The following is a 20,968-nucleotide window of genomic DNA, read 5'->3' as shown; positions in this document are numbered from 1 at the left end:
TTTTAGTAGAGATGGGGTTTCACCATGTTGGTCAGACTAGCTGGTCTCGAACTCCTGACCTCTGGTGATGCACTTGCCTCAACCTCCCAACTTCTGGTGATCCACTTGCCTCAACCTCCCAAAGTGCTGGGATTATAGGTGTGAGCCACCACACCTGGCCAGTAATACCTATTTCTTTAAGAGTAGTGGGGAGTAAGTGAAATAGTGTATGCAAATCACTTAGTACATTGTCTGGCATACAGAAAGTGCTCAGAAAATGTAGTGGTCATTGTTATACTTCCTCATCTCCCCATTTTATAGAAAGGAAAACTGATGAATCATAGCATAGCGAGGACATGGGAGAGCTCCGATCAGATCCCTGTCCTCTTGGTGGTGGCAGCAGTAGGACACACTTTTCCTAGGGCATTTGGCTTCACCTCCCCTGGTCAGACTTCCATTGGCTCAATCCAGTTCTAGAAGCATCTTTGAGCAAAGCCATTTCTAGATTAGAGCTGGCAGAAAGGGCCTAGCCCAGGATGTACCCATGTCGGGGTCTGCCAAAGGATATTCACAAGAGGCCCTCTCATCTCTCTGGTGAATTTCAGAGACTAGACCAAGAATGGATGAGTTAAGACACTTGGAGTTGCACGTGACAGAATCTCAACTCATACTAGCTTTAGAAAGTATTTCTGCCAGGCTTAGTGGCATGTGCCCATAATCCCAACTTTTTTTTTTTTTTTTTTTTTTTTTTTGAGGCAGGGTCTCGCTCTGTCTCCCAGGCTGGAGTGCAGTGGTGTGATCGTGGCTCACTGCAACCTCCACTTCCCTGGCTCAAGTGATCCTTCCACCTCAGCCTCCCAAAGTGCTGGCATTACAGGTGTGCCTCACCATGCCCAGCTAATTTTTTGCATTTTTTGTAGAGATGGAGGTTTTACTATATTGTCCATCCTAGTCTCAAACTCTTGGACTCAAGCGACCTGCCCACCTCAGTCTCCAAAAGTGCTGGGATTACAGGCATGAGCTACCTCGCCTGGCCAATCCTAACTACTCTGAAAGCTGAAGCAGGAGGATCACTTGAGCTCAGGGGTTTAAGACCAGCCTGGGCAACATAGCAAGACCCTGTCTCTAAAGAAAAAAAAAGTAAAACTCTCTCCCATGAGTTGGCTTTGCTATTTTGTGGGCTTTGCTGACTTGGAGGTAAGATGGCCTCTATTGCATGGCAATCCAGGGGGAAAGCACTTCTCCTTAAATTTCAGTTCCAGCTGAAATCCCAGGGTAGGCTCGCCCTGGCCCAGCTAAGATCCTGTGCCATGCAGAATAAATCTCTCTGATGTGGGAGAGAACGTGCTTTTGTTCGCCAGTCTGGGTCATGTACCCACCCTGGAGTATATGGGCTAAGAACAGAGTTGGGTGGGTCCCTGGGGAAAATCAGTGTGCTGTTTTCAGAAGCGGGGTGGGTGTTGGGTCAACAAAACAACCAGAGGATGAGGAGCTGGACTCTGCTTCACCCAGGGGTGGGATGTTCTGGGGTCTCGAGGTGATGGTACCATGGGAGAGACAATCCCTTCCAATCAGGGCTGCCTGGCCCCTCTCTGGCAGCGCATCTCTCTTCCCACAGCTCCCAGGGCCCTGCCCTCTGCTGCTTCTCCTCCCACCTCTCTGGCCACTCCTCTGTCTCCTTCCAAGGCTCCTCTTTCTCCCTCTGTCCCCTGAAGGTAGGTATTCCCCCAAGCTCTGTCCCTGAGGTTCTTCCCTCCATACATTTGCTTCCAGATGAATTTGTATAAGCAGATCTCAGACTGCCCCCTTTCTTGATCCAAAACTGTCCATGACTCCCCACTGCCTGTGAAGGAAGTCCCTAACCTGAACATGGCCTTCAAGCCCCTAATGGCCAGCCTCTTGCCTCCGCATCCCAACTACTTCCAGCCTGAATTTTCCATTCCAGCTTGTCCTGAGCCCTCCTGACCCCCAATTTCAGACTGGGAGCCAGGGCCTACAGCTGAGCCTCTTTCTTCTTCATAGCAGGGGGCTTGAGGCCAGTGCAAAAGTTTGTCACCTGGAGACTGAGACGAGGTAATTCATGGATCCCTTTACTGAGGCCTGGTTTACGTAGAGCAGCAGATGAGGGTGCATGCTGGGGGCCAGCTAAGTGACTTCAGACTAAATTCAGTCAAAGTCACATGGGGATCAGGCAGCTGGACTGGTAGGTATTGGGGGCAGCTAAAAGAATGGGACCAAGCCTACTAGGAAAAATAGGGTGGCAGACAGATACTGGGGTGCATTTTAGGAGCTTGTGTTGGGACTCCCAAAGATAGATTCGGGGGTGATGAGGGAGCCTGTGCTGGGGCTCCAATGGGAATAGACTACTATGTTGGTGCATGTTCAGGGGCTCTGGGCTAAGACCCCACTAAGAGACAGACTGGTATAGGATCAGCAAGACAACCAGAGGATCCATGTTGGGGGCTCAGGGGCTGGGGTTGGTGCTTCGTTGGTGGGCAGGCTGCTGTGGGAAGCTATGGTGGGGTGCATATAGGCTAGGCTAGGATTCCGCCCCCAGCACCTGGCTCTCAGCTGGCCAGTTTTGGGGCCCAACCCTGCTGGGGAAGCCCCACTCCCTTCCTCTGATAGCTCTTGGCTCCTTATCACACCCTTTGGCTCCTGCCCCGCAGACCAGGAGAGGGGCCGGGCCCTGCTCTCTGCCAGGTCCTGGAGTCCCACCAGGCAGCTGCCCAGTGTGGATGAGCAGGTTCAGGCCTGGGAGAGCCGGCGGCCCCTCATTCAGGACCTGGCCCGAAGGCTGCTGACAGATGACGAGGTGCTGGCCGTCACCCGCCACTGTTCTCGGGTAAGCCTCCAGCCCATCCGCAGCCCTGACATATGCTCCCTCGGTCACCCAGCCCATCATTCAGGCCACTGTCCACTGACTGATTTCTGGGTTCAATGCCAGGAGGCTAGTGGTCAGTAAAATCAGAAGTCACCCCTGTTACACACAGACACATCTGCCAGCTCACAGGAAGAAAAGCTAGACAATCACTAGAACCTAAACGCCCATGGTAATGAGTCACACGAAGAGCTGTGAAAAAAAGAACATGAGGGGGTAACCCAGGAGACACACTTAGATGGTGTGGGTTGGGAGGCCATCCCAGAGGAGGTGATATTCAAGCTGAGAAGAGGAGCAGACAGGTGCCGAATGGGGGAAGTGAGTCCCTGCCTCTGCCCTCTCCCAGCCTTCATCATTCCCTGCATGCCACCCTCTGCTCCTGGGTGAGCCAGCAAGCCTGGCCTCATGCGAGGTGCCCTCCCCTGTTAATCAAGTTAGTAATCCTTTGCATCCCCTACACACCTCAACACTGCCCCCAATACCTAACTGTTGTTCTCTGCTCCCTTCCACTTCAAACAGAACCAGAGGCCCCCAGGTTGGGGAGGGAGTCAGATTTGAAGTTGTCCCTAGGGCCCACATGTTGGGGGGGGCATGGGGCACAGCTCACTCCTTCCAAGACTAACAGGTCCTCTGCTGTCCCTGTCTCACCAGAAGGCCAGGTGTGTGTGCTGGGCTTCATGTGAGGAGTCTGCACACTGTGTGTGAGGGCGAGCTGGGGGGTCTTAGAAAACTGTGGATTTCCTCACCCCTCACCTCTCTCAGAGTGGGGCTGTGTTGTATATCTGTGTGGTGTGTGCACTGGCATGTCTGTGGGGTACCTGGTTTGTATCGATCTGACTTCATGATTGTTGAGTGTGTGTGTGTGCAAGCACGTGTCTAGCTAGTGTGTGTGTGTGTCCATGCATTGTCACCTGGAGACTGAGACACAGTCACTTATGCATCCTGTTACCAAGTCCCATTCGCAGCAGAGCTGCAGATGGGGGTGTGTGCTGGGGGAAGCTAAGGGGCTTTGGGCTAAACTCTAGGTGTGACCCTCAGCTCTGAGCGCTAAGTGAGGCAGCGTGTACCAGCCTCCAGAGGGCCTGCAACGCCAGCTCTGACCACGAGGTGGAGCTCTGCATCTATCTCTTTGGCTGCTCTTTTCCCCTCATTTCTCCCCTCCCCTCTGCCCAAACCTCCCACTGGGCCCCCATACCACCTGCCAAGCTCAACCACTACCCAAACCTGACCCAAGCCCCCCACAGCAAGAGATCAGACCCTCTGCGATGGAGCCCTGGCTGGAGTGATGAATAAAGTTCTCCTAGTGACTGGGGCCCTGAACTCCAGGCTTCCCCTCTCCCCAAGTGAGCCATCTCTCTACAGCTGCCAGACCAGGAATCAGAAACCCCTCTCTGATTGGCCAGGCATGGTGACTCACGTCTGTAATCCCAGCACTTTGGGAGGCTGACACATGTGGATCTCCTGAGGTCAGGGGTTTGAGACCAGCCTGGCCAACATGGTGAAACCCCGTCTCTACTAAAATACAAAAGACAGCTAGGCATGGTGGCAGGTGCCTATAGTCCCAGCTACTGAGGAAGCTGAGGCAGGAGAATCACTTGATCCTGGGAGGTGGAGATTGCAGTGAGCTGAGATCATGCCACTGTGCTCCAGCCTGGGCAACGAGAGTGAAACTCTGTCTCAAAAAAATAAATAAAAATAAAAATAATAAAGAAGAAGAAAGAAATCCATCTCTGACTGCTGTCCACTCCCCAACTCACCTGGTGACCCCTTGTTTTTGGCAGAATAGAGTACAAGCTCCCGGCTCTCACATTAGAGGTCCTCCCCGATTCAACTCCCTAACCCACCAACCTCCACTTTCCCACGGCCACCACATAGGTTTATAAGAGCTATGACCTGCACAGCCTCAGGGACGCTACTCACATAGTCATGACCTGTGCAGCAGCCCTGCAGGAAGGCTCTTTATTGGACCCCATCGCCACATTTAAATCACTATCTGCTCATTTTTCCACACCATCTTTGCAACATTTTCTTCCCAACTTTTATGCTTTCCCTATGTCTATCCTCTAAGAGTCAGTGAAAATGCCACCACCTCCATGAAGCCCACTGGGGTCCTCCCGCCTTCCTCTGAAACTCCCTGTGCCCCATTGCCCGTGGTTTGTAGTTCATTGGGGTATGTGACTCAGCTGCCCCTCACTCCCACCAGACCCAGTTCCTGAAGAACTGAGACAGGGTCTTTATTGTTGTGCCCCCGCAGCCCAGTACAGGGCCTGGCACTTAGTGGGTGCCAAATCCAAGTCCATGGACTTAAAGCATGTGCACAGATGGGGCTGGTTCTGTACCATATGTGTCTCTCCAGACAAAAGGGAATGTATTGTTGATATGTGTATGTGTGAGTCGCTGTAACTGTGTGTGGCTTGGGGCCACACACATCGTTTGTATCTTATTTATTTCCAGAGGTTTATGAATGACTCACTCTGACCACCAGGGCATGCTCTGTCTCTGGGTCTGTGCCCAAAGAAAGTGTTCTATGCGTGCGTGTCCTCAACTCAGTCTCCCTCTCGCCACGAGGGGGCAGTGTGCCATCCAAGTAGGGTGGCTCCCAGTGTTTTCAGGTCTTCAGAGTCAGTGGGGTGTGGCTGGTGGCATCCGGGCAGTGCCAGGCAGAAAGGGCTCCACCCCCCGGGAACTGACTGGAGAGGCTTTCTGCAGAGCCACCCCTTCCCCAAGGCTCCCATTCCAGCCCCGAACAAAGCCTAATTTGTAGGTCTGTGTGCAGACACACGCTGGGACAACCAGGCACACAGCCTAGTGTTTGGCTCAAATGCCTTCCTTCTGCCTGGGATGTGGGGGTGGGGAGGAGAGTCCACTCCCTGCACATCCTTTTCCGGCACCAAGCAGGCAAGAGTTAGACTTCTCGGGTTCCAGTCCTTCCTTATCTGTGTGGCTTTGAGCTAAATCCTTCTCCTCTCTGAGCCTCAGTTTCTGCATCTGTAAAACAGGAATAACTAGTGCCATTTCTCAGGGTGGTTGTTGAGAGACCGTATGTAAAAGGCTTAGAAGAGTGTCTGTCCCAAACCTGTTACCGATGCCGTTGCCCTTGATTGCAGGTCTGTTATGACTACAGGCTTCTACCCCGTCACCAAGATCAGACCGAACTGTGTCCAGCTGGAGGTGGCGGGAGCCTTTCCCACGGGCTGGATGGGTCCCTACATGTGTAGGGGAAACACCTCCATGCCCTGGTGTTCCCCTCACCCGGCTCTGGAAGTCCCCACTGCTGTCTGACCTGTAGTGCCTCTGTCTGCAGTATGTGCACGAGGGAGGCGTGGAGGACCTGGTGAGGCCCCTGCTGGCCATCCTCGACAGGCCCGAGAAGCTGCTGCTGCTGCGGGACATCAGGTGGAGGAGGTTGCAGAGAGGGCTTGCGGGCAGGAAGGGGTCCCTGATTCCGCCCGCCCCCCCCACCCCGCCACCTCCTGAAGGCTGATTCACATCCTGGCACCTCCAGAACTGAAACCCTTCCTGCCCCTCCCACCCCTGCCATCTCACCGTCTTGCAGGAGTGTGGTAGCCCCCACAGACCTGGGCCGTTTCGACAGCATGGTGATGCCTGTGGAGCTGGAGGCTTTTGAGGCGCTCAAGAGCAGGGCAGGTCAGCAGTGGGGGGCAGGTTTTCTGGGTCCTGAGGCCTGCTGGGGGTGGGGATGGGACCTTGTGGTGGAGAGGACAGCAGAGATTGCCAGAGCCCTTTGAGCTTCGTCCATCCTGGAGCCTGGCGGGGTGCTTTGCTGCTGACCTGTTCATCTCTCCAACCAGTCCGGCCTCCTGCACTGAGACCAGCCCGGCAGGACACGCTGCCCAAGCGTCACCTCATCACCCCCGTGCCTGGTCAGTCAGAGTCCCCGAGCCCAGGGAGGGGCACGCCCTGGGAGATTAGGGAAGGGAGGATGGGCCTTCTACCCCTGTCCCCACAGGAGACAGTTGCGAGTTTGAGACACATTGTGTTTCCCTGAAGGAAAGCTCTTGTCCACCAGAGCCATTTTATCACACCTGCTGGTCACCACCTGTACTTTTATTTACTTAACAGTTGGTTTGAAACCCACTCACTTTTAAAATCTAGTCTCATTCTGTGCAGTAACCTCTGAGAAATCACATTTGGTATGCTAGTCATATTTTTTCTTAGACACTCTGAAATAGAACTGTAACGATTCCAATAGGAAGTATTAAAATGCAATTCTAGGCCGGGTGCGGTGGCTGACGCCTGTAATCCCAGCACTTTGGGAGGCTGAGGCAGTGGATTGCTTGAGGTCAAGAGTAGAGACCAACCTGGCCAACATGAAGAAACGCTGTCTCCACTAAAAATACAAAAATTAGCTGGGCTTGGTGGTGCACCCCTGTAATCCCAGCTACTCGGGAGGCTAAGGCAGGAGAAATGCTTGAATCTGGGAGGTGGAGGCTACGGTAGCCAAGATTGCGAGACCGCACTCCAGCCTGGGCAACAGAGAGAGACCCCAACTCAAAAAAAAAAAAAAAAAAAGAACATGTTTGTCGGCCTTCTGGTGGGTGGGCTGCACTGCAGTAGGGCCTAAGCAACCCCGGACCTGGCTCCCACAGGCCCCACACAAACCAAGGCAAGGCCTGGGTCCTGGAGAGGTGGCCTGGGTCCTGGAGAGGTGGCCTGGGTCCTAGAGAGGTGGTCCAAGCTGGGAGGGGAGGAGGGGGCAGCTGACCCTGGTGCTCTTCCTCAGACAGCCGCGGAGGCTTCTACCTGCTGCCGGTAAACGGCTACCCAGAGGAGGAAGATGACTGGGAGCTGAGGGAGCGGATGGGGGGCCTCAAGTTCTCTCCGAGTGCCTGTGCCCCCCGCCACCCTCATAAAGGGATACCCCCTCTCCAAGACGTGCCAGTAGATGCCTTTGCCCCCCACCAAAGTGCCTGCACACCCCCTCCCCAGCCACCCCCCGTGGCTCCCCAGCCCCCGCGGCATAACTGGCTGCTGACAGAGCCCCTGAGCCGAGCAGACCCTCTGCAGAGCCAGAGCCGGGGCCGGGCACAGAGCCGCAGCCGCAGCCGCAGCCACAGCCGCCGGGGTCAAGGCAAGTCTCCAGGTAGACGCTCCCCATCCCCAGCGCCAACCCCTGACCCCATCATGGTCAATGGGCGCTACCACAAGCCTCGGAAGGCCAGGCCCTCTCTGCCACGACCTCTGGATGGGGAGGCAGCCAAGGTGGGGGCCAACAAGCCAGGGCCCTCAGAGAATGGAACTGGGGGGATGGCAGAGGAGGCAGCCATGAAGACCCCTAGTGGCGAGCTGAAGACAGTGACACTGTCCAAGATGAAGCAGTCTTTAGGTGAGTCCAGGTGGTCCTGGGCCTGGCAGGGGACACTAGAAGTCTGGGCCTAGGAAAAGAATCTGCAAGGGGGATTGTCCAGGCACAGTGGCTCATGCCTGTAATCCCAGCAATTTGGGAGGCTGAGGGGGGCAGATCACTTGAGGTCAGGAATTCGAGACTAGTCTGGGCTACATAGCAAAACCCTGTTTCCATTAAAAATGCAAAACAATTATCTGGGTGTGGTGTCGGGCACCTATAATCCCAGCTACTCAGGAGCCGAACTGAGATTGCACCACTGCATTCTAGCCTGGGCAACAGAGTAAGACTCCTTCTCAAAAAAAAAGGAATCTGGGGTATTGGAGTGTAGTTGAACGGGGTCTAGATTTGAGGAGCTAGGATGTGGAGGATTTTGGAATCAGTTGAGATTTGAGTAGTAACCGAATATAGGGGTTTGGGGGAAGTTGGGGCCTTGGATTTGGGGATGGGATTCTAGGTTTTTTCAGGGAGCTTGCATTGTGGGGTCTGGCTGTCCTCTCACACAGTGGTTCTCCCTGTCACTAGGCATCAGCATTTCTGGGGGCATCGAGTCCAAGGTGCAGCCCATGGTGAAGATAGAGAAGATCTTCCCTGGGGGTGCTGCCTTCCTCAGCGGGGCTTTGCAGGTGGGTGGAGCTCAGCCCACAGCTGGAACTGGGCAGGAGGTGAGGCTGGCCATGCTCAGCTTCCAGCCAGATATGTTTAGCCCAGGCTGTGGGAGGAGGCTTGGCGTGAGGGGGTTCAGGTGAGCAGGATCAGCAGGCCTGGGGAAAACTCTGTCCCCTCATGCTAGCCTCAGCCTGAGCCCCAGTGGACAAAGAGCCCTTGTCTATGCCCCACCCTGCCCCCAACGACTCCAGGCACAAAAGTCTCATTGTCCATCCCCTCCACCCAGATGGCGGAGGAGTGTGCTCGCGGGTGGAGGTGAGAAGATTCTGTCTTCAGGTTGGGCGCTGGTGGGGGCTGACATGAGGAGGGAGGGATGTGACTCTCCCTCCCCATCCTAGGCTGGCTTCGAGCTTGTGGCAGTGGATGGAGAGAGTCTGGAGCAGGTGACCCACCAGCGGGCAGTAGACACCATCCGTCGGGCTTATCGAAACAAGGCCCGGGAGCCCATGGAGCTTGTGGTCAGGGTCCCAGGGCCCAGCCCACAGCCCTCACCCTCTGACTCATCAGCCCTTACTGATGGGGGCCTTCCTGCTGACCACTCCCCTGCCCACCCACCCCTTGATGCTGCTCCAGTTCCTGCCCACTGGCTCCCAGAACCTCCCACCAATCCCCAGACCCCTCCCACTGATGCCAGACTCCTCCAGCCAACTCCCAGCCCAGCCCCCCAGACTCGTAGTTCTAAGCCCACATCCTCCCCACGCATCCCATGACCCTTCCCCTAACCTCACATTCTCCCACTGACTCCAGCACTGTGCAATCCCCAGGACCTCTCCCACCAACTTCCTCAGGACTCTCCTCTTGCTCCTGCCCACCCTGCCTCCTCCCAGTGCCACACTGGTAGCTCCCATCTTTCCACTTTCTTCCCTCCTCAGCTCTCACTAAGGCTTTGCCTTAGTGTCCAAGGACAAGGTGCTAGTGGGCAGCCTGTGTCACCCGCATTCACTGCTCCCCCATCTCTCAGGCCAGGAATGGGGTCAAGTAACCCAAGGTCTGGAGCTTGGGATTGGTGGGCACTTTCTCACACCCTGGCCCTTACTTTATGAGTCGCCCAAGCCTTCAGGGACGCAGACTCTCAGATAGGGCCCTCAAGGGGTCAGTGCATCCATTCCCCAGCCCCAAGCAGCATTCTGTGCAAGGAAAAGGGTGAAAGGTTTCTAGTCCTTCAAACCCTGAGAGGTCATTTCATATTGCAGTCCACTAAGACCTCAGACTTTCCACTGGACATGTCCTTCCTCCATCATCTTTTCTCCCCGAGAGCTCTATGAGGGGTAGGGGAATAGCCAGCAAATAGACGGGGTGGGGGTCAAACAAGTTCCTATACTCTTTATCCAGCACATTCACATTTTTTTAAACAAAAACTTTTTTTTTAATTTTTTCTTTGGGTTTGTACAAGAAATTTACAGTGTGAAAAATACACAAGTGAAAATGAGGCCATAAATCTAGATGAAGGGAGAGGCTGCTTGGTCACAAACACAAATAAACAAGACATTTCTGAGTTCTTCCTTTGGTCTGACTTCAGCCCCCTCACTCCAGGAGGGAGGCTGCAGAGCTCGAACATGGGAACTGAGCCCAGGCCCGGCCCTGTCCCCCAATGTGGGCAGGCACATCTGGAGCAGCTGGTACCATCTGGCTTTCTCTGGCTTTAGGGTTGGGGGGAATGTGGAGAGGAGGGAACCCCTTCTTCCCAGCTCCCCTGGCTGGAGTGGGCTGGAAGCGCCTGTGAGCAGGGTTGGCAGTGGCACTGGCAGCAGCAGGAAGTGAAATGGACAGAGTGACAGGAGCCTCTGGGTGACAGTGAACATGGGGACCTTCGAGTGGTCTGATCTTGATCCTCCAAGTCACAGGGCCACCCCGAGTTCTTGGCAGAAGCCCAGAGGCCTGGATCCTAGGAGACAAGTGGCTCTGGGGCTCTCAGCTTTTGGGGTCCTCCGTGGACCCCAGGGCCTGAGTGGACCTGCAGCTGTTGCCCTCTGGCAGAGCTCCCTACAGAGCTGGGTGCTGAGGGCCCTAGATCTCTGTAGCGGTGATCTCCTCTAGGCAGATGCAGGGTGCCTGCTCGGCCAGGCCCAGGTCAGCGAGCTCCCGGGCCTCCAGCTCCAGGCTGAGCTGCTGCAGCTCCTGCTCTAGCTGCCGGTTGCGCCGGTACATCTGGATGTAGTTGTGCTGCAGCTGCTTCTGGTAGCGGATCACCTGCTCCTTCTCCGCCTGCCAGGCCAGCCGCTCCCCCTCAAAGCTGTCCCGCTGCTCCTCACCCCGCTGTCGCTCCCGCTGCAGCTCCACCCGCAACCGCTCCACCTGGGCCCGCAAGCTGCCCCCTACCCCGGCTGCTGCCCGCTGCACCTTGGCCTCATCACTCTCTGCCAGGAGGAACGGGTCAGCAGTGGCAGGTGGCATAGGGGGCTCCCGGAGTCCAGCCGCCTCAGCATCCAACTGCCCAGCTTTCTCCCGAAGCCGCTCAGCTTCTTGGCGGTGTCGCTGCAGCTCCTGGGAACAGGCTTCCAGCTCCAGCTCCCGAGCTCTGGCTGCCTCCTGTAGGCCCCGTGCACGGCCCTCACTGACCCGCAGCGTAGCCCGGGCCTCCCGCAGCGCCACCCGCAGGGCCACCAGCTCGCTGCCCTTCTGCACCAGCTCTGCTTGAGACTCCTTCAGCTGCTGCTTCAGCAGGGAGATCTCGCCTGATTTCTGGCACACCTGGGGGTGGGAGGCAGTGGGAAAGTATGGTGAGATGGGTTCTCCTGGGGGTGGAGGGACAGGCCCTGTGCATCATGCTGGGCATTCAGGAGAGGAGCTTCCATCTTTATCCCCATTTTACAGATGGAGACATTAAGGCAAGTCTAGTGATATGTCCAAGGTCATACAGTTAATATGTAGCCTAAGTGGAAAGCAGACCTAGATCTTTTTGCTTCAAAGCTGGTGTCTTCAAAGCATCATGAGACAATGTGGAAGCAGCACTGAGCCCTGGGGACTGGGTGCTGGCAGGTGCTGCAGGAGTGGGAGCAGCAGAGGGCAGTGTCCACATGTCTACTCAAGAGGTACTGCAGTTTCTTGGTTAAGAGCTCAGATGTTGGAGCCAGACTGCCTGGGTTCAGATTTTGGGCTTCAGTCTTTCTGGGCCTCAGTTTACTCATCTCTAAAATGGGAGGAGGGGAGACTAACAGTAGCCCCTCAGTGTTGTTAGGAGGATGAAACGATCTGCTCCATGTAACTAACATGCTTAGAATAATGCCTTCACACCACAAGCACCATGTTCTTACTACTGGCTGGCTGCAAGTGGGGCTACATGCCACCAGACCAGACCAACAAGGAGACCTCCCTCGCAGAAAGGGGCAGAGGGGAACCACATCTTACGGAGGTGAGGAAGGGAAGGCCCTCTGGGGGTGGCAGGCTGAGGGAGGGTGTAGCCGGGCCCCTTTTTCCAGGGTCTCTCCCTGGATGACCAGGCTCCCTCCCCCTCATGGTCTGGCCCACCTCCCACTTGGTCTCCTCAAGCCTTGGCCCGAGCTCCCGCTGTTCCCGCTCCAAGGTGGCACAGCGCCGCTCCAGCTGTTCACGCTCCTGCAGCAGCTGTGCGAAGTCGTCCTGCAATTGCCGCTTCTCCTGCTGCAGCTGGAACACCTGCAGCTGCAGCAGCTGTTGGGCCCGCTGTGCCCGCTGTGCCTGGGCCGCGCAGTCCTCTCGCAGGGCCTCGCGCTCTCGCTGCCAGTGCCGCTGCCGCTCCTCATATGCCTGCAGGTGAGAAGACAGACCCGGCTCCTGGGCAGTTCTCCCAACTCCCCACTCACCGTCTGCTCTGGCGGCCCACTTCTGAGGGCTCAGGAAGGGTGGATTCCATTAAACAACAATAATAATGGCAACAACAATACTAACTGCTCTTATGATTATCACAGAATCAAAAACAAGAGTAGGCAGACTGGGGGCGGTGGCTCGTGCCTGTTATCCCAGCACTTTGGGAAGCTGAGGCGGGTGGATCACTTGAGGCCAGGAGTTCAAGGCCAGCCTAGGCAACACAGAGAAACCCTGCCTCTACAAAGAACAAAAATTAGCCTGGTGTGGTGGCATGTGCCTGTAGTCTCGGCTACTTGGGAGGCTGGGTTGGGAGGATTACTTGAGCCCAGAGGGTTGAGGCTATAAGGAGCTGAAATCACGCCACTGCACTCTAGCCTTGGTGACAAAATGAGACCATGTCTCAAACAAACAAACAAAAAAAGCAGTGGCTCACGCCTGTGTAATCCCAGCACTTTGGGAGGCCTAGGCGGGTGAATCACTTGAGGCCAGGAGTTCAAGACCAGCTTGGCCAACACAGTGGAAACCTGTCTCTACTAAAAATTAAATTTAATTTAATTTAAAAAAAGCAATCACCTATATAGTACTTCCCAGGCACCAGGCATTAGTCTAAGCACTTTATAACTTTTGTCTTATTTAATCCTCATAATAATCCTATGGAGCTAAAAATATCCCTATTACAGATGAAGAAATGGAGGCTGAGTAAAGTTAGGCAACTTGCTCAAGCCCAAAAGACAGTATTGGGCAGTGAAGGTTTGAATCCCTGCGCTCTGACTCCTTTCCATCCCACAGGTTTCTGTTTTGTTTTGTTTTGAAATAGAGTCTTGCATTGTCACCCCTGCTGGAGTGCAATGGCGTGATCTCAGCTCACTGTAACCCCTCCTCCTGGGCTCAAGTGATCCACCTCAGCTTCCCAAGTAGCTGGGACTACAGGTACATGCCACCACACCCAGCTAATTTTTGTATTTTTAGTAGAGACGGGGTTTCCCTGTATTGCCCAGGCTGGTCTCAAACTCCCAAGCTTAAGCAATCCACCTGCCCTGGCCTCCCAAAGTGCTGGGATTACAAATGTGAGCCACCACGCCTCATGGTGGAAGCGGGTAGAGGGGCTACTCCACAAATTAAGCCAGATAACTGGTGGGAGGGCAGGGGGCTCACAACCACAACTACCCAACCCCCTTCCCTGCCAAAATGGAAATGCCCCTTGCATTCCCAGGGACATGGGATGTCCTGGCATGCCCCTTCCCCATCATTGCCTCTGACCACACCTGGCACAGGGTCGCCTCGTTCTCTTCCAGACCGTCCCGCAGCTGCTGAAACTCTGCCTCCCGGTCTCGGAGCTTTCCTTCCAGGACACAGTGTAGCAAGGCCTCGTCCGAAGGGGGTGGAGGGGGAGGTGGTGGTGAGCGCTCCCCACAAGAGCTGCTGTCAGGGGAGACCCGGGTACCACTGCCCAAAAGCCCCCCAGCCACACGGCCCCCCAGGGAGCCTGTGCTCTTGCTGGAGGAAGATCGGCCACTGTCTGAGTGGGAGGGCCCAGTAGGGGCCCCTCGGGCTGGCCCAGGCAGTGCCCCTCGCCCGGAGCCATGGGAAGGCAGGTGCCCGCCTGGGGAGCTGGTGGCTGGCTCGGCACCTCCAGTGCTGTAGGTGGGCAGGCTGGACAGTGAGTTTCGGCCAGAGTCAGACAGTGTCCCTGATGGGCAGCCACTGGCCCAGCCACTTAATGCCAGGGGTTTGTCAGCAGCAGAAGAGGAAGAGGAAGAAGAGGAGGAGGAGGCAGGGCCCCCAAACAGCTGCGTCAGGCTGCCCTGGCTCCCAGACAGCCCGGTGGCCCGAGGACCCATGAAGCTAGGCAGGGACGGAGCCCCTCGAGGTCTGGGCAGCACTGGCTTGAAGGCTGTTGGGCGGATCAGGATCTTCTCCATGTTCTGAAATGAGGTGCCATGTGACACTGGGGATAAGCTGCCCAATCTTGCAGAGCCCTTATGACACTCCCTGCCCTCCCATCTAGGGTCCCTAATGCCATATAGTCATAACAATTGCAGCCATGGGCGGAAAGCCTCCTGAGTGTCAGCTTTGTGTCAAGCAATTGAAAGGTTCATCCCCATTATCTAAATATTATCACTATCCCCATATCACAGATGAGGAAATGGAGGTTCAGCAAGGTGAAAGGCCTTGCCCAAAGTCAAATGTATAGCTGGTGCAGAATAACCAGAATGTAAGCAACTAGCACGTACTGCACACATGCTACATGCCAGGCACTATACTATACGTTATTTGACCTTCATTTCAGTTATAGAAACTGAGGCTCAGGTTAAGTGACTTCCCTGAGGTCACACAGCCAGAATGAGAGACAGCTGGGACTAGGACCCAGTCTGGTGACTCTGGAGCCCACACTCTTTCCTCGATATAGGCTTCTAAATTCCAGTTTCCCAAGGGGAGCTCCCGATGTTACCCAGGCACACAAGGAAAAGCCAGTCCTCACCTTTTCCAGCTTTCCAGAGACAGGGATGAGCTTTGGTGGTGGGCCACGGAGGTGGGCATTGCGTGCCCGCTGCTCCCGGGGATCCTCCACATCACTGCTTGGGCTGGGGGGTGACTCTGTCCGGAAGTCCTCGTTGACATAGGTGAAGCTGGTGACAGGGACAGCCTTCCTGGGGGGCACAGCTGGGCATAGCGGCTCCTGTGCCTCATAGCCACCCCGAAGCAGGCCATCCTGCTGGCGGAAGAAGGTGGGCCCAGGAGGGCCATGGTGGCGGGGAGGAGCTGGTCCCCCAGGGCAGGGCCGGCCTGAGATTAGGCTGCTCACACTGCCCATGGCTGGTGCTTGTGGGGCAGTGGCAGCTTCAGGAGCAGGTTCCAGTGGCACTGGCAGAGTCTGCACGATGGCCATGGTGGCAGAGGCTCAGGCCTGGCCAGCGGCCTCGCAGGTGACCTGTAAGCAGGGCAGTGGTGTCAGAGTCCCTCTACCTTGAGACCCCTCCTGACCCAGTAACAAGCCCAAGTAACTGATGCCTCCTTGACATCAGTAACAAGCCCTGATCCCCACCGAGACTCCCCCTTCAAGTGCTGGCATGAACCTCAATTCCCCCTGGGCCCCAGACCACAGTGCCCAATGTAGGTCTAAACAGGGCTAAGGATTGAGTTCACTCAGCAGAGATGCTGAGGTAATGACCACAAGGCCACTTGGCAGCAAAGACCCAGGCCCAAGCCCAATCCTGCATCCTCCCCAGAGGCCAGGACTCAGGTGAGGGAGGGGCCCTCTCTAGCAGCTCCCAGCACAGGTCTCTGGCCCTCTGAGCCAGGTGGCCTCATTACAGGGTAGTCTGGGCAGAGGCACCTCAAGGTTGCAATCAGCACCTGAGATGGTAATTAGGGAATAAAGAGCCAAGGCCAGGCAGTGCCCTGCCTCCCCCTGCTGGGCCTCAGTTTCTCCCAGAGAGGCGGCTAAACTGCCTCTCTGTGGATCTGGCTAAATAAGAAACCCATGGCTCTTAGGGAGTCCACAGGTGTCCTTCAGGGTCTCCTGCCTCCCAGAGGTGGATGCAGGCTCATACCAGTTTCCATGACAACTCCTAGCCTCTGCACATCCAATCAGGCCTAAAGGAGCCTCCACAGGCTCTGCCCCACTACCAACCTCTGTGAAACCCTACGGCTTTAGAAGGTCCCCAGAGAAACCCTGAGGGGAGGAAGGTAGATGCCCCGCCTTCACCTTTGTCGGCTGCTCCAAAGCCTCACTTCCAGGGAGCCCAGGCAAGAGGGCTCCACCTCCCCAGGCCCTGCTCCTTCCAGGAAGCAGATGTGAGCCTCCACCCGGAACCCCCTCCCTACTCCCAGTCCTGAGGCCACTGATGACCAGGACTTAGGCATCTGCTGAAGTCATCATGCAGAGCGGGGCCAAGAAGTGGACAGAGAATTGCACTGGGAGTAGGAGTGTGTGCATTTAGTTATTTGTTGTGTGACTACATGCACAGGAGCATGGAAATGAACACCATGTGTATATACGAAAATGTGTGTGAAAATATGAATGTGAGTCTATGCATGTTTGATGTTATCAGCACATTCACACACGAGTTCCCGTGTGAATTCACATGTGTATATCTTACAAAAGTACATGGGTAAGGGGTCATTCTTAGAAAGCCTGTGAAAGTTATAAATGTGAATTTGTGGTGTGTGGATGAGACGGTGCCTGGACAGATGCGTCAGCATATGAGTTTATGTGTGAGCTCCTAAGTGTTTGAGTGTGTGACTAGAAAGGTGAGTGCACCAGGGTGTGCAGGTGAGCCTGTAAATGTGGGCAGGTAGGTACCAGAGTGGTGGGAGCCTGGGTGGCTTGAGGACCAGCTGGTGAAGGGAGCCTCTTTCCTTCCCCCTCTGGCATGTGGGGAGAGGTGGGACATTAACTCCTTTGCCTGATCTGTTCCCCTTCTTTCTCGTATGCGCTCCATTAAATCCACTGCCCTCCTTCCCACCCAAGTCAAAAGACACTGCGAACCAGGAAGAGGTGTTCAGGCTGGGGCCAGAGCTGTGGGGAGCTGGGGGAGGGGTGAGCCAGGCCCAGGGAGCAATCACAGGCCTCTATGCAGGGCTGCAGCTCAGACCACCCCACCGGTCTCAGCCCCGAGCAGAGCAGATAGAGAACCCCTTCCCCTCCCCTCCCGTCTCTGGGTCCACTCCAGGGTATGGAAAGAACAGTGGGGAAGGGACTTAGGGGGCCCAGGGGGCTGGCACCTCTGCTGTATTTCCCCACTTCATCGAGCAGGGAGAAAGTGAAAACTGAAGGAAGGAGACAGACTCAGAGAAAGACAGGAACCCAAAAGAGACAAAGACTCGGAGAGGCCCGAGGGTCAGGCTGACAAGGAGAAAGCCAGGCAGACCCAGTGAGCCAGGGCCCCCCAACCCCATGGAGCCGAGGGCCCCTAAGTCCAAAGTGCCACAGAGCTGGGCCCTGAGAGCCACACACCCAGGGAGCCAGAGCCAGGAGTCTGGAAAGCCAGGCCCAGCCGGCCCGGCTCCCGCTCTTGGAGCCCGAGAGAGAAGGAGGGGCAAGTGGCGGCTCCATTTTGAGAAATGCGTTTGTGGCTGTGGGAGATGGGAACCCCTCATTCTCCTCAGCACTCCCTAAGCAATCACTCTGACCCAGGAGCATCCCCCTTTTAGCGGGCTGTGGGGAGCGGAGGGCTGGAGCTCGTCCAGGGCCGGCGAGGGGTCTGAAGAGTTGGGCAAAGTCTCCCTCCCACCCAAACTCCAAGAACCAGTCAAGCGGGGTCAAGTCTGCGATCACGAGTTCCCGCTCCGCGGCGGGAAGCGGGGAGCCCCCAACCCATTCTCCAGGGGCCAGACCCGCTTCAAGAAAGTGGGGGCGGCTGGGCAATGCCCTCTCCCCGCTGGACTCCACCGCGCAGAAGTTGGGGGCGCCCCAGGCCGCCTCCCAGCCCCGGCCCCCCCTCACCTCCGCCGCGCTGCTCCATGCTCAGCCCCAGGCCGCCCCCAGCGCTCCACAGGCGCGCCGCCCGGCTCCGGCCCCGATCCCGGCCCGCGCGCCGCCACTCCGAGCGGCCCGGGCCGGCCCCGCCTCCGCCTCCGCGGCGCCCCCCGGCCCAGGCCAGCCCCCGCCCAGTGCGAGTGGGCGGCGCTGCGCAAGGGAGGGTCCGAGGGCCGTCCCCGCCCCGGGCCGCGGACACGCTCCGGCACCCGCGTCACGCGAGTCCGCCGGGGCGCACGTAGGGGCTGCTCGGCGGCAGTCGGGAGCCCTCCTTCCGACGCCCTGTGACTGCGTGTCCGGGGACTTGGCTCGGCTCGGCGGCGGCGGTCACCCTCCGCCCCAGCCCGGGCCCGGGGGCCGGCGGCAGCTGGTCATTGTTACAGCACAAAGAGCCCCGGCGAGGCGGCGGCGGCCGCCCCTCCCCCTCGGCTTCTCCAGGCGAAAATTCCCTGACACGCTCTCAGCCTCAGGGTCCCAAGCAGGAGGCCGAGGGCCGGCCGCCCCCCACTCTCCGGTCCGGGGGCCCCGCGCCCTAGCGTGAGACGGTGGCCAAAGCTCGGTCCGCGCCTGCCCCACCCGCGGCGGGTTGCAGGCGGCAACCTGGGCTTCGCGGAGGCGGCGCCACCTGGCGGCCGACTCGAAGAACACACTCAGCCTCCCCCCACCACACTGGCCCTGTCCCACTCCCCGGCACGGTGTCCTTTCCCCCGCGAACCCAGGCCGGCCTCCCCTTGGGATCACTTTTTAAAAAGAGAGGCCATTTCTCAGAGAGGGGCAGTCCTGGCTCCCCAATATCACTGGGCGAGCCGGTTCCAGCCTACAGCCCAAACCTACACCAGCCTCACGGCAAACAACATTCCACTTTCTCAGGATCGCAGACATTTTCACCTTCTCGCGCACAACACAGTCCCTAACACCCACACGACCTTTCCCATAGGCAGCCTCACCACGCAGCCACAAGCAGTCTCAGCTGTCACGTGGGACCGCGTTCCTTCTTTCCATAATCTTCCAGTCCATGTCACACACAGACACGGTGTCACAGGCCTGTTGTGGAGAGGCTTCCACAATTCGCAGTCCTTCGCACCCAGTCACAGTCTCAAATGCACTTAGTCTCCTGGCCATCTTTCACACATTGACAGCCTCTATTGACATTCACTCACACGGACAACTTCTTACACACACGCCGTGCTTCACAAATATCCTATAGCACAGCCTTTCCCTTAAGGGTCTCGGTGACCCGGTCAGGTCAGCTGATGCCTGCATCCCTGGGCAAAGACAGCCTTTCTCCCCTAAGGACTCCCTCCCCCCCAGGGCCAAGGCCTGCCAGAGCTCGTCCGGGCCCCAGGAAGGAGCATCCCCCCCTTCCAGGCCACAGCCCTGGCCCGCTCTCAGCTCTATTTTTAGCTCTATGGATAGGGTTGTTTTTCTTTCTTTTTCCCTGGAAAGGGAAACACAGCCCAGCCACCCTCAGACTCACCCCAGACCCTCAGCCTCACAAGAACAGACTGAGCCCCTCTCCCCAGCAAAGCCCCCTCCTCTGGCCTTGCCCTGATCCCTGCCTCCTGGGGCACAGAGAGCCTCCTCCTCTTTCTGGCAGCCTGCCCATCTCAGGCAGCAGCTGGGCTCAGCGTGTGTGTGTAGGGGTGGGGGGGTGGGGCGGGGAAAAGGAATCAAGCTACTGCCCACTCCCTCATTCCCTGGGGGGAGGAGCTCGCCCTCCTTTTGCTAGGGGGGTAGGCCCACTCCAGTATTGAGGGGGCGTTTACACTCATGAATTTTCTCGGGGGAGGAGACTCGGAATCCCACAAAGAGTGGAAGTGAGGGTAGGAAGGGGACCCTCAGGCGCTCAGACAGCTGCTCTCTGGGCTGGGGTTAATAGGCGGGGGCAGCTGTCCACTGTCATCAAGGGCCTGTCTCCGAAACTTTCCGGGATGTAGACACCAAGAATGTGCTGGGAAGAAGGACGTCCAGGAGCCCGAGTTACCCCGGCCCTGCCCAGCAGCCCGGCCCTCCTGCTCCGCCCCGGCTCCAGGGGGCGCTGTGCTCCGGTGCCTGGGAGAGGGTTTATCCCGGCTCCAGGCGGAGAATGGAACGCCGTCCGGCCTGGGACCAGGCAAACGCGCCCGGGACTGGGGTTGGGGTCCCCGCCCCGTGGTGGGGTTGGGAGCACTGGCCACTGATCTGCGGAGCGATCACGTGCGCCACGCCTGTTTACGTCTTGGTCTTCACCTGCGGGCGGCCAGGAAGCAGGAACCTCTGGGTGCGTCCCACCCGGCCCGCCTCCATTGCGGGCACGGGGCTGCCCCTTTCCCCCACCCAATACGCGACCGCAGAGTGTCCTGGCCGCTGGGGGTACGCGCGCGCCGGCTGGCGCTGTCCCTGGGAGTGCAAGGGTAGCCAACTGGGCGCGTCCTTTCCGAGTGCTTGTGTATTCGCATGTCCCAAGTGCGGGCGTGGGTCTGTGCACGCGTGTGTGGGGACCCGTTGGCATGCGTTTCCGTGTCGCTTCCCTGTTCTGACTCTTCGCCTGCGCCCGACCCCACTCCTCATCCCCACCCCCAGCTTCTCCAGAAGCGGAAAGTTCGCTCTGGAGCGGGGATGTGCAGGAGGCGGGAGTTCCTGCACCTCCGCCGCCCACCACTCACCCAGCGCCAGCTGCGCCTCGGCTACAGCTCCGGCGCCGCTCCTGCTCCAACGCGCTCGCCTCCTCGCTGCGACAACGCCGGCTCCCTAGCTCGCTCCGAACTCTGGGCTCCGGGCTCCGGGCTCCCGGCTCCCGGCTCCCGGCGCCCGCCTGGCAGGACCT

The 20,968-nt window shown here is 57.4% G+C and overlaps 2 protein-coding genes across 25 annotated transcripts in view; one reads left to right on the top strand and one right to left on the bottom strand.

The window, feature by feature from the left end:
- Window positions 1-10,392, top strand: part of PDZD7 (PDZ domain containing 7) — a 23,218-nt gene extending 12,826 nt beyond the window's left edge. For 2 of the 21 annotated variants that reach the window (XR_013525079.1, XR_013525074.1), the window contains exons 10-18: window positions 1,598-1,694; window positions 2,005-2,052; window positions 2,649-2,824; window positions 6,165-6,256; window positions 6,417-6,508; window positions 6,673-6,744; window positions 7,605-8,207; window positions 8,751-8,851; window positions 9,233-10,392. Coding sequence is in view for 4 of the 21 variants with exons in the window: in XM_035268795.3 (XP_035124686.3) it covers window positions 2,002-2,052; window positions 2,649-2,824; window positions 6,165-6,256; window positions 6,417-6,508; window positions 6,673-6,744; window positions 7,605-8,207; window positions 8,751-8,851; window positions 9,233-9,604 (1,559 nt within the window). In the remaining 17 variants the exon portion in view is untranslated. Of the gene's footprint in view, window positions 1-1,597; window positions 1,695-2,001; window positions 2,053-2,648; window positions 2,825-3,885; window positions 4,584-5,967; window positions 6,257-6,416; window positions 6,509-6,672; window positions 7,011-7,604; window positions 8,208-8,750; window positions 8,852-9,120; window positions 9,150-9,232 lie in introns of those variants that run through there. The other 19 variants (XR_013525077.1, XR_013525071.1, XR_013525078.1 and 16 more) reach the window with 13 other exon arrangements.
- Window positions 10,237-20,968, bottom strand: LZTS2 (leucine zipper tumor suppressor 2). Of its 4 annotated transcripts, none has more exons than XM_035268811.3 (5): window positions 20,808-20,968; window positions 15,163-15,612; window positions 13,946-14,605; window positions 12,363-12,620; window positions 10,237-11,585 (listed from the first exon to the last, which is right to left on the bottom strand). In XM_035268811.3, the coding sequence occupies exons 2-5, from the start codon at window positions 15,568-15,570 to the stop codon at window positions 10,902-10,904; spliced, it is 2,010 nt and encodes a 669-aa protein (XP_035124702.3). In that variant the 5' UTR covers window positions 15,571-15,612; window positions 20,808-20,968; the 3' UTR covers window positions 10,237-10,901. The 4 variants fall into 4 exon arrangements, with proteins under 4 accessions (XP_035124702.3, XP_054099221.2, XP_017834746.4 ...); XM_054243246.2 differs by lacking the exon at window positions 20,808-20,968 and adding an exon at window positions 19,640-19,771; XM_017979257.4 differs by lacking the exon at window positions 20,808-20,968 and adding an exon at window positions 19,110-19,471.

This window comes from Callithrix jacchus, chromosome 12 (genome assembly GCF_049354715.1).
Source record: "Callithrix jacchus isolate 240 chromosome 12, calJac240_pri, whole genome shotgun sequence".
Taxonomy (NCBI): Eukaryota; Metazoa; Chordata; class Mammalia; order Primates; family Cebidae; genus Callithrix; species Callithrix jacchus.
The sequence above is the reverse complement of the archived record's forward strand: the minus strand, read 5'-3'. Positions and strand labels throughout refer to the sequence as shown.